General features: G+C 36.9%; 1 protein-coding gene across 3 annotated transcripts; it reads left to right on the top strand.

The window, feature by feature from the left end:
- Positions 1–281: 281 nt before the first annotated feature.
- On the top strand, positions 282–12296 carry trafd1 (TRAF-type zinc finger domain containing 1). Of its 3 annotated transcripts, none has more exons than XM_085368297.1 (12): positions 282–663; positions 944–992; positions 1094–1229; positions 3013–3066; positions 3164–3587; positions 4142–4417; positions 4492–4556; positions 6726–6986; positions 7156–7294; positions 8081–8288; positions 8484–8541; positions 10588–12296. In XM_085368297.1, exons 2-12 carry the CDS (start codon positions 958–960, stop codon positions 10624–10626), a joined length of 1695 nt encoding a protein of 564 aa, XP_085224423.1. In that variant the 5' UTR covers positions 282–663; positions 944–957; the 3' UTR covers positions 10627–12296. The 3 variants fall into 3 exon arrangements, with proteins under 3 accessions (XP_085224423.1, XP_085224421.1, XP_085224422.1); XM_085368295.1 differs by having other exon boundaries at positions 8078–8288; XM_085368296.1 differs by having other exon boundaries at positions 288–313; positions 8078–8288.
- The last annotated feature ends 725 nt before the right edge of the window (positions 12297–13021 follow it).

Below are 13021 nucleotides of genomic sequence, written 5' to 3'. Positions count from 1 at the left end.
CAATCAGAGATCAGTCTGGCGAGATAAGTGAAGCTTTTGTGCCCTGAGTTGAGACTTACAGTTAACTTTGACCCTTAACTGCTTCAACGTAAGTGGGTCCAGACCCCAAAATATAGAGCCTGCCATTCCGTTCGGTAGGTGTATTCTGGTTGCAATTTTATAAATTGTGACGAGACGCTTTGGTTTGGTTGAGTCATAAACTGCCTGACGAACTCCGCGTTGGGTGTCAATCTAAACCAGCTCAAGAAGGAAATAGCGAACTGTTTTTCTGGCTAGTTGTCGTCAAGTAGTTATCTGTCGTCTGTGAGTTTGGGTGAATATCATTGACTGATAAGCGCTAGCGTTAAATCGGTTGATTTGGCTTTACTTCTAACGGTCGGCAGAAACTATCTAAAGGGGGGGAAACGATGTTACATTAGCTTCTTGGCTTAGTAGCCTCTTCGTATGCGCTTATAAAGTTAGTTAGCTAGCGTTAACTTTGCGGTGATACCTAGTCGTGTATTCAATACGGGGTTATATATCTAGCAAAATAATAAGGAGCTAGCACAGTAAAACGTTTCGAGGTATTTCAAATATGCTTGTTAGTTATTACTGAGGAGGAATTTCCTTGCTAATTCAGGCCATCGTTGTCAGCTAACGTCAGCTACCTGCCTGAAACACCCGGTGAGCAAACCGAAAGTCCTGCTGCCAAGCAGTTTCAATGACTAACAACAGTGGCGGCCCATATAATGTCTGGGCCTATTTTAATAGAGCTCGATATAAAAAAAATATTATTGTCGCCCGATGTTCAAATGGCACCTTTTTCACGAATCATTCACACATATTCTTTAGCTTCAAACTGTAGCTCATATGAACGCCAAACTCACCAGAGAGCTGATTTAAATGTATCTTCCTCCTAACAACTTGCTGATTTGTTACTAACGTATTACTTTTCCCCCCACAGTCTTTGGTAAAATCATGGCAGATGAAAACACACAGTTCTGTGGCAATTGGTAGGTATAATATAATAGGTGGAATATTTTGCATCGCCCGATGAATATTTTTTATAGATTGACGTTATAAAAGGTTTCTTAATTTTCTTTGTCCCTTTAAGCAAACATGACATCCCTGAGGCCAATTTTACAACCCACGAGATTCACTGCAGAAGAAATATTTCTCTGTGTGATGTGTGCCAGGAGCCAGTACCCAGGTCAGACCTGCAGGATCACAAGCAGCAGGAACATACACAGGTAAGCCTGAAGAGGAGCGATGTAGACTTTCACATGATCTCTGCAATAGATAGATGTGTGCTCTCAGAGGTGGGGAATATATATATATATGTGTATATATATGTGTATATATGTGTGTATGTGTGTGTGTGTATATATATATATATATATATATATATATATATATATATATATATATATATATATATATATATATATATATATGTATGTATGTATGTGTGTATATATATATATATATATATATATATATATATATATATATATATATATATATGTGTATATATGTATGTGTATGTATATATATATATATATATATATATATATATATATATATATGTATATGTGTATATATGTATGTGTATATATATATATATATATATATATATATATATATATATATATATATATATATATATATATATGTATGTGTATATATATATATATATATATGTGTGTGTGTGTGTGTGTGTGTGTGTGTGTAAAGAGAGAGAGAGATGTTATGAAGTTCAGTTTTATTTATTTACTGACAGCTCACAACAACTTTCCTCTCAAGGTGCTTTGTACTGTAAGATAAAGACCCTACAATTTTAGAAAGAAACCGCTGTAATCACACGATCCCTGTTGGCAAGGACTTGGCGACAGTGGGAAGGAAAAACTCCCTGGTTACAGGAAGAAACCTTCACCCGATCCAGGCTCAAGGAGAGGCAGTCATAATCTGTAACCTGTAGGGGAAAGATGAGAGCGCAGAGAGAGCTAAGACAAAAGACACATTATGGATGTGAGACACAAACTTGATAACTGCTAAAGACAGCAGTATAAACACACAGGTCTGAGAAGACCTCATGCAGCCTAGGCCTATTGGTGCATAACAAAGGGAATGTTAGGCCTACCTGATTCATCCCTAACTATAAGGTGGATCAAAAAAGAAACTTTTAAGCCTAATATTAAAAATAGAGAGGGTCTGTCTCCTAAATCCGAACTCGGAGATGGTTCCATAGTTGCGGGGCCTGAAAGTTGAAGGTTTTGCCTCCCATTCTATGTTTGAAAACTCATGGAGACTGAAGTTAACTTGCAGTGCGAGATTAAAGTGCTCTGTTAGGATAATAATATATAAGGGATATAACGGGGCCTAATTATTCAAGACTTTGTATGTTGAAAGAAGCTTTGTAAATTCAATTCTGAATTTATGAAAACATTTATTTGCTGTAAATTGATTCCACCACCCATTTGATTTCACTGGATTCTCTTACTTTATGACTCATTTGGTGTTACTTAACAAAAGGAAAGGGCTTAAGGAAATGAAAGTTGGCTAACTTGAAATGAAGAAATAGAAACTCAGAAGGAAGATGGCTGACAGAGATGTAATTGTGCGCAGGACATCTTGTCAGAAGGGAATAATAATGATAAAACACACGGTGATACATAGTCACTGCTTTTTAAAATATTTTTATGTACATTTTGTGTTTCTCAGTTGCTGAAATATTGTGATACATCACAGATGATTTTTTTTTTTTTTTTTTTTTGTTGCAGTGGTTCTCAAACTTTTTCTGAACCTGGAAAAAAAGTTTCATCCTGCTCTCTACAAGTTTTATTAATGTGTAAAGTGTAAAAAGTTAAAGTTAAAAAATGTAAAAGTTAAATTCTTTTCAAGTGCAAGCTCTGTTAGTGTGTTTTTTTTGGGGTGGGGGTGGGGGGTTGTTGTTTTTTTCTTTATTTAAACCTTATTGGATTCTAAAGTGTCACAACAGTGATAATGTAATAAATCCTGTGCTTTTCATTTTAGATTACCTGCAAGTGTGGTTTGAAGATTGAGAAGAATAATTTGGATGCCCACCAGGTATTATTGGAAAGCCTTTCCATTCCTTATTTTTATAACTCTTAGCTTTGTTAATCTTCATTAAATCCTGCGTCTTCATGATGATTGTCTGTTGCAGAGCTCTGAATGCTCTCAGCGGCTGGTTCCATGCCAGTACTGCGAACTGGAGCTTGTCTTCAGTCAGTCCAAAGACCACGAGGATTATTGTGGAACGCGCACTGAGCCGTGTCCCTACTGCAAGTGCAATGTAATGCTGCGAGAACAAGCTACACATCCGGCCTTATGTGGAAGCCTCACACCGCCCCAAGAAAGAAACAACAGTAGGATGGGTCGAAGTCCAGGGGACCCTCAGTCAGGGGCATGGCTGGAAGCTCACTCTATTAGAAACCCCCTGAGAAGCCAAGAGAGAGGCCCGAAAAATAATAACGTCAGTGCAGCAGAGCAGCAGGTCTTTCCCCGACCTTCAGTTTATAATACTTCAAGGGGATTTCGGCCCTTAGGAGACTGGAGAAATATTTCACCACAGAATCCTTTCAGCAGCTGTGAGTGTTTTGATTGATACATTTTGAAACAGCAGCACACAAATGAATGCTCCAGAAATGTAACTAGCTGAAAAATTAAAATACTTTTATAAGGTGTTGTAGGTGCTTAAACTGAAAAATGTGTTATTTTACCCCATTGCTAGATAATTGCTAGGTATCATGATGATATCATCATAACGTGTGTTTTAGATCGGAAGCTTCAGGGGCCTAAGATGTACCTGTGTGCAAAATTTGGTTCCTCAACTCCTGATTGCGCGGGAGGACACACATACACAGACAGAACATACACAGCACTGTGTGTTTGTCTATATCAGCATAACCTCAGTGTTATTGGCAGTTTTCTTCAAAAACTTGTGAAATATTGCTCACACTTTAGGTCTCCTACTGTCATGTTTGTTTTTTAACTTTTACATTTTACCAAAAATAATTAAACAGACATTTATATTTTCTTTTACTCTACATTTTGCATAGAGATTAGAATGAATTTGCCATGCTGTTAAGTTATTTTCCTGAACTAATTATTATTATTATTTTTAAACATCTTGTACTTCCAGTGCTGGGGCAGAGTGATTTTCTGCACAGCAGAAGCGGCAGCACATGGGCACATACTGAGCACACTCTGGATGATGATTCATCTGGTCTGGACTACATGTTGGCTCTCAGCCTGCAGACTGAAGGAGACACAGGGGCCAGAGGTGTCGAGGGCAACGTGTGGAGTGGTATCTGGGATCACAAGATTGGAAAATCCAACACTTCTCTGTCCAACAACAACTATCCAGACTTCACTGTTGGATCGAGTACAAGTGCAGTGCAGGACCACGATCAAAAAGGTGAGTTAATGTTTGCTGGAAACATCAGGTTATTCGGATATCCATTTATTGATCATTTCAAATTGTTTCCCCAGATGCAATGCTGCCTTGTGAATTTTGCGAGGAGCTGTTTCCAGAAGACGACCTCATTTTACATCAGGTTTGAGATTGCCTTTGATTGGTGTTTCTTTGAGTCTCAGTGCTAACTCGATGTTACCACTCAGAGTTTTAGATGTCGGAAAGTTCCTTTAAATCGGCTGAGCTAAAACCTGAGTGGGGTCACAGAATACACGATGGACAAAAGCACTACAGTCACATGGTGCCTGAAAAGACTGCCGTGTGTCACAATTATACACTTAGACAATCGTTGCTTTGAATAATAATAAGGATCTTTTGCTGATTTTCTTCACGTCCAACATTTCTAAACGTTGTTTTACTTCCGCCTGTAATAAGGCATGGTGTAAGTTTAGAGGGGGCCAGTTTCAGCAAATGAAAATAAAAAGGAGCAGTTCATCCTCCCCAGACTTATCAAAGTAAAAGCTTATATTCATTTGCTTGCATTTTGGTGTTTATTGGCTGTATAATCAGTGAAACAAAAAATATTTAAAGTTGGTTCTTTGAGAACAAAACATATCAGTATTCATAGCAAATCTATGTCAAGTTGTCTTTGGAAGGAAAACACAAAGCATAAATCATCAAAGAACTCCTAGGAACTGTATTTCCAAGTAACATTAAACTGCTTTTATTCTCACAGAGTGGTGATGTTTAACCTAAAAAACTCGGTATAACTTTAAAATACTGCTTGCAACTAACTCCCCTGTAATTAAATGAAATTTCAATGCATTTTAATTTGAAATTACAATCTAATTATATTTACCCACTAATACCTAAAGGTAGGTACATGTGAATAAGGGGCTTACAAGTCAGGCTTTTACAGGAAACAAAGAAATAATTATACTGTAATTAAATTAAAGTAGCATGTAAATAATTTTACATATTGCATGAGTAAAACGATTTCGTACTTTGTGGTACACGGGCTGTATTATGGAGTGGATTAATGTTGCCTTTTTACGTCTTTATTTTATTTTTATTGTATTTTTTTACATCTATATTTAATATTCATTATGTTGACGTGCATTATGGATGCACAGCCACCCTCCTGTTAAAAGCTGACTTGCTGCCCCGTTATTCTAATGTGCCCAACCTTTTAAGCATTTGTAGGTAAATATAATCGCTTTTTTTTTTTTTTTTTTTTTTTTTTTTTTTAAATAAAATACATTGAAATGCCATTTAACTTCTGGGGAATTATGCTCTAAGTCGTGGGCTATTATAAAGTATTACCATTATAAACTATTAGCAAAAACTCCATTGTATTTCAGTGCAGAAGTCTTCACGCAGAAGCCCAAAACACCATAACACATAGGTGCACCTGTCCAGGTTTTCAAGATTCCTCCTATTGGTGGAGCTTCTCTGGTGGAAAATGCCACTTTCATCCTAGGTGGAAGCTTACCATTAGTGGAACGTCATTACAAACGATCATGTATTCCTTATAAAGTCCTGTTTTATTTTCTGATGATGGCTTGTGTGGTGAAATGCATTGGATTTCTTTTGTTTTGTTTTTTAGTTTGAACAGTTAGTTAGAATACAGGCGTTGTGAATTTTATTTAAAGAGACGGTGCCTTTGATGATTTTACCCTGTCAGTCAAGTTATTTTAAATAAGATATTGCCATTTTTGTTATAAATGTAAAATGTTTAATCACTAACTCGTTAATTTCTTTTTTTCTTTCTTTCTTTCTCTTTTTTTGACTAATGAACTTAGATATTTCTGATGGCGTCCACCCAGAGGCTACACCTTGAAACTAACCTTTATGCATATCTGACAGGAAATCATGAGATATTTCCTCTTAGAGAAACATTCATTTACTCAGTCTAAAAGACCTGCTTCAGCCTGCCAAGTAACTTCAGCTGACATTTTCAGATATTTTCCCTCTTTTGGTCTGAGTCCAGCCTCAGCTTTAGTTCATAACCTCTGTGTATTTCTGGTTCTCTTTCTAAGCCTTCTGCACACACTGCTGCCCTCTCAGTTGGCACTCTGTATTGTTAAATGACAAGTAATTGTGTGTGCTGCTCAGTGTAAAATGCTTAGATCCAGACTGATATCACACAGCGTGCAAACATTTGCATACCTTTGGTTTATCTTCGATTGTTCACAGTCCACTTAAACTCTATGCATGTTGGAGCACATGCCTTATTTCCATCTATATACATCCATAACATGACAACTTAACTTACGTAGGTTTCAACAGTGTCCACTTTTCTCTGTTTCAGACTGGATGCAGTCCTGCTTCGGCCTTTGCGTCTTTCAGCAAACAGCCCTCATCTCCACCTAAAGATGACAGGACCAGCTCCAGTACTTCAGGGCTGATGCACAGCCTTCCTGACACACTCGCTTCTAATATCCCCACCTTCCCGCGGTCAGTCTCCCCAGCGTCCTACAGTCCTCCAGCCAGTCCACTAGAGGGCGATGTGGTCATACCATGTGAATTTTGTGGAGTTGCTCTTGAAGAGGCTGTAGTCTTTCACCATCAGGTATTTCACTCGTCTAATTACCCAGCCAATACAAAACTCCCACTTCATGATGACTGTTAGGAACTCTGTGTTACCTTTTAAAATGTGTTCAACTACATGTGTATGTATTGGGTTTTTTTAAAAAAGTTTTATTTATTTTGTTTGTTTGTTTTGTTGTTCTTTAATACAGGACAAATGTGATATGCGGCCCCAGAGTGCTCACCCTCTGAATAACGTAACAAAAGCATCGATCAAAAAGCCACTAAGCCCTGGTAGAGAAGCCTTTGGGCTGCCGTCCCCAGAGTTTCAGAGGAGAATAAGGCACCAAGGTAAAATCTGACATTTATTCAGAAACCTGAAATATGGGAATAAATAACTGACTAATTCTGAGAAATCTAAATATGCCATTTGCAGTGATGTAGTAATATATGGAGACATTGTTTTTTTATATGAGCAGAAATAATTTTGTAAGTCTGTGTTTCAACAGTGATTAAGCGATTTGACGCACTTGTGTTTAAATGACATTTAAAATGTCTTTGTTCTCATGGTTTAGTCACGTTTTGGCATTTTAACCTTTAACAAAAGCAGGGGAAAGTGTGTGTAAGTGTGGGGGGTGGGGGTGGGTGACAGACGGCAAATGGCCTGGGTGGACATAAATCTAGGCCACTGCATTAGCCTTCAGTATTTGGGTCACGAGCTCAGCCAGGTGAGCTGTAACAGCACATAAATCTAAAACAACTTTGTTCAGCAAACGAGCCTTCATCAGGGAGTTAAATGTGATCACAGCATGAGAATAAAATTGATTTAGATATTTTATGTTTATGTGTGTTTAATTGAGTTTTCGTTTGTACTTGTGGTTAGATAAAATCAGAATTAAAGAACTGTTCAATTCAGTTTAAAGAAACTACATACATAAAGCTAGAATACCTTTCATGCAGTATCAGCAAACACGTTTGTATAACTTGTTAAAGGTTTGTGTTGTTTGCATTTTATTTGGGTTACTAGATACTGTATGTCCAGTTTTTCTTCTGTTGTATCTACATCTGCATTTGTTTTCATTTACACCTTTTCTTTTTTTTCTTTCTTTTTTTTTTAAATTCTCTTGTATATAGCAGACTTCTTGGATGAGGACTTTGCATTTGACAGGGAAACACCATCAGGGCAAAACCAAAGGGGATGGCAGAAAAGCTGCATCGGCCAACCGAATCAAAGGAAGGCATCAAACTTTGATGTTTCGCTTAAGAACAGACCTCAGCAGGGCGGAGAAGAAGAAGGGACTCACTTTTCTTTCTGTGACACAGACAAGAATGCATCTCTAAAGGGGTAAAATAATTATATGTGCAAATATTTTTTTAGCTTTACATGACTGTTGTTAGTTTTTAAAAAATTATTAAATATATACTTTTTGCTGCACTTTTAGTGATATTTTCCCTGTGACTCTTAACAAGTAGTAAAGAAAATAGATGAATGGACCTGATATGTTATTAATATTCTCATTTAAATGTATTTTTCCACCAGACTTCATTATCCAGAAAACAAAGAAGGAAGAGGTAACAGAAGGAATCAAGTATCAAAGGTACACAACTTTTAAAATCCCATTCACCTACATTGATATTTGTTTGCATGTTTGTAGGATCAGAGCATGTACATGGTGAAAAAGCAAAAAGTTAACCCAGGCAACACCAGCTAATTTTCCTGCTTGTTTTTTTGTTTGTTTGTTTGTTCCTCAATTGTTTTTGCCAAAACTTAAACTTTAAATTAATGACAGAGCAGTAGGATAAAGTTAACCTATTCAAAGTAACCTGTTAATAATAAAATAAAATGTAAAAAAAACAAACAAAGCGAAAGCCTAAACTTTTTGTTTTGCAGGTGGCATAAAAAAGTAAAAGTAGAAAAAATTGAAGTTAAACCAAATAAGATGTTTCTGCTAATAATCCTAATTTGATTAACAATAAAAACACAGCACATTCATGCATAACGAGTGACGTACCTTGACAGTGTCTTTACCTTCCAAACAGTGCATACACTGTGCACAATCTCTACTGACATACATTCGGTGGTTTATAGTATAGCTCTGACCATAAAACCACAGCCTCTGTGCACCAGTCTGTGCACACTGTTCTTTACTTTAAACCAATCACAGCACAGGAATCTAACCTGTTTATCCTCCACTAACCTGCAGAGGATTTTCATGCAGCCTTTAAATAGCAGTTAGTCTACCTCAGTTTGCTTTGCAGCAAGTTTGACAATATGAAAAAAACATAATGTCACATGTACAGACCCAATATCTGATTTAAAAACATGAGGACTTACATGTAAGCTTTAAATTTACAGTTTATCAAATCCCACTAAGCAATTCTTACCTTTAGATTAACCTCTCTTCTTTCTCTCCTGTCCCCTTTCTTATCTTTCTCCATCTGGGAGTGAAATACAGCAGCTGGACCTTTAGCTGATGTTTGTTGAGCTGATTTAAAAACGCTGCATTTGTAATGACCTCACATTCCCTTAATGCTTACTCGTCTTCAGTATGGCTAGCGAGATGCTGAAGTACCTCAACAAATAACTGTAGGAAGGAAAAGCAAAGAGTAGTGAGAAAACAAAAACTATTCAAGTACAGATACCTGAAAATTGTACTTAAGTACAGTATTTGTACTTTGTTACTTTCCACCTCTGCCAATTAACATAATGTTTATTTTACTGGTCTGTACACTAAATCACCAGATTATTTCATCTCTTATCTTATTTGTGACAGTGTTGCATTTCACTGCTATGGTTTTTAGGTTCTTTATAGATTTTTAATCACCATTTTATCAGCACTATCTGATAGCATCTCTGATGACAGTAGACGACACTCGTAGGGATTATTTTGGACAGGAACAAAAGTCACATGAGGGGTGAAGCGCCCCTTTTTATGTGGGCACACAGCTTAACAGAGAAAGTTGATAACCACTCGTGATACCTGTTATCTCTGACTGGGGTTTAGGTTTTGTTAAACCAGCTAGCACAAAGAAAGAACTTTGTTCAACGCCCCTCTGTGAAACTTTCACAAGGAAAACATTGAGGATAGAGCAGGTCCAAAACAGCAGGTCATGGGAGCTCTTGGTAACATTTACTGAAAGTGGTCCAAGTCATAGCAACCAGTGAACCCAGCAACGGGGTCATGGGTGACAAAAACCTATTTATATGTCTATGGTGCAGCTAGGCCATCACAAAAGAGCCATTACCGCACAAACTGCTCCAAATCATACTGCTAGCTTTGATAGATGGATCTCACGCTGCATCACAGCTGTTTGCAGTTCTGTCCAATGTGCACAAAAGGTGGACCTTACCCAGTAAAGTAAGGCCAGCACTATGCTAAAAAGAAGGTTTGATAGAAATGTAACTGCACACTGATGCAGACCATGTGCGCTCTTCATGGTGATCATAGGATGATGCAAATATAAATACAAGGATGTAATTATTACTATGAAATAAGTGAGGTCATTAATTCTCTGCACACAGAACGAGTTAAAAAAAGAAGAAAAGTTTGAAGACATTTGATCGCAGAATAACTGTATAATTAACGTGAGGGCCACACAGCATGATTTTAAAAGCATTTTCACTTTTCTTTTTTCAACTGCAGTTACCCAAGAAGCAAAATGAAGAGCAGGACGAAGAGTGAGAGCTGAGACTGGTGCAGAAATGGAATAACCAAATCTTCTACTCTTCTGCTTTTCGTGTAACTTTTTGCACTTTTTGAAACTTAATGAAACATATAGCTATCTGCTAAGTGCCTGTGAGAGTGTTTGGATTTTAAAGTTTATATCTTGAGGAATTTTACTCTTAGTATAAAAAAATAGAGTGCCCCTATTATGCTTCTTTGTAGCTTTGTAATTTTTATTTTGGGAGACTGCTACAGTAAGCTTACATGCCTTAATGTTCAAAACTACAATTTTCTCAAACTGTATACTTGTGAAATCTTCAAAAGCTCCCATTTAAGCTCCTCTCATTTTAAGAACCCCCGTTGCACAAAACCCTGCTCTGATTGGTCAGCTGGCATGAAAGCAAGGACAGCTCTGATTATATACTTAAGATAGTCCAGAATAGAGAGAATTTTGATTACTTCTAACTTTCTGTGATTAGTTTACATGTAAATATAAATGAAATCACAGCACAACCATTATCTCTTACTTATCTGAACCATCATGATGTGGCTTTTCTAACATCAAGATTATAGGAGTGCTGAACTCTGCCTCCTCAGATATCAGGGGTGCATGAAGACTCCTGCATACCGTCTTTCAGTCAGCAGAACATTTGGCATGCTTTGCTCTAAACTAAGATATTTTGGAATGAGCAGAAATGACTCTACTGTGAAAATCATGGCAGACTGTGAGGCAGCTGCTCGTTCTTTGTTTGAGGGAGTGCCAGTCTTGTGGCATTATAGGAGTGTGGTGCATAGCGATCTAGAATGAGTTCAGGAGCAGTGTTTTCTGGGGGTTGTAACTCCTTATGGACTTTATAACTTTGCAAACCTGCACAGAAAAGCTAAATAGTGTAGCCAGCGTAGCGTCACCTGTTCATTAGAGAAGTCCTGTTAGGAAGCCTCGAGCTGATCTTTAAAACTGCACACTCACTAGTTATCAATTTCTGATTGACAAGATGCTGACAGATGACTCCGGCAAGGAGCATAATTTATAAAATGAACTTCATGTTTTATCCAGTATGAGCTGAAGCTAGCTACTGAGCCCATAAATACTCCTCAGGGTAGGTATCCCGAGAGCCAAGGAGCCGAGGACCATTTTTCACATAGCCTACAACCAGAGGAGACTGACCGCTTAAAAGGATGCAGGCCTGAGGCATACCTGGAGGTTATGTCCATCATTCACATACAGATTATATGCATAACACACTAAAGAATAGGGAAAGCCTACAAAGTATAATAGGGGCACTTAAGTCTGTTTGGTTTATTCATACATATTCTACTTTATATCAGATGTTTTATGGCTAACATGAAGCCTTCACTATAAATGCTAAGATGGACTTAATTTATACTGAATATAAGGTTGTTGGGTTTTTTTTGCTTTTTTTTTAAGACCTTAAAAATCACATCTTGGTTTATGAAGAAAACTGTGTGTGTGTCAAGGGCAGTCACCCGACCCCAACAGTGTGCATTTGTTAGACTTTATATTTCGTTTGTTACTCGAGCCTATTATTATTACGTTTAATTTTTTTAAATTTTTTTTGTAACCACTATTTGCCGTTTCTTCGTCTTTCTATAACCTAAAGCACTTTGATAGATTTTACATTTAGTTTAAAGGGCTTGAGGAACAATTTTAATTTCTACATCTTTGACCAAGAGAAGATTTTTCGGTTCGATTGAACACTTGTCTTTTTATACTGTTAAACTTTTGTCTTTAATAATTTGTTTGTAACTACTCAGTAATGTTTTCATTTGTATTTAAATACCATCATATCTCGGATCATATAGAATTCATATAGAAAGCTTATAGAATTATATTTGTGGTGTTATAAGATGTTTTCTAATATTTTATGAAGTAGTGTTAAAAGTTTTGTATGTTTCTCCTCTAAGTAGTTAGGATAGATAGGATGTATTTTGTGTGTAACATAGGGCCTGCTCATATAATGAGATCTGCACATTTTGCCTTTGTGATCAAAATGCCCAAGTAGACAGCAGCTCATGAGCGAAATCACCTTGTGTGTTGTTTTTGTTGGATTTTAGGCTGACGTGCTGTTTAAGAACAGCTGTCTTGATGCTCTTTGTCTTGTGTAGTTATTAAAAGTTTTAAGGCGCACTTTGATAGTTTTGTGACTGGTGTTTGTATTTTCTTTTCCATATACATCACATGAATAAACCTGGTTGTAACAAAGTGGCAGAAAGACTAAAATATCTGCTCATGTTCTTCACTTAATCCACTGCTCATTTCTTTTCTACCGCCAACAGCGTGGCTAGGGAAGTGAAATACTAGTGTCTCTAACAGTAAGAATACAGTATAAATGTTTTTATTTTAATAATATTTAAAATGTTAAATTTTAATATATTATATATTCATTAAATG

Source organism: Diplotaxodon limnothrissa, linkage group LG12 (assembly GCF_057381915.1).
Source record: "Diplotaxodon limnothrissa isolate DT_005_m linkage group LG12, D_limnothrissa_male_GT1.1, whole genome shotgun sequence".
Classification (NCBI taxonomy): domain Eukaryota; kingdom Metazoa; phylum Chordata; class Actinopteri; order Cichliformes; family Cichlidae; genus Diplotaxodon; species Diplotaxodon limnothrissa.
This window is presented reverse-complemented; position numbering and strand designations above follow the sequence as displayed.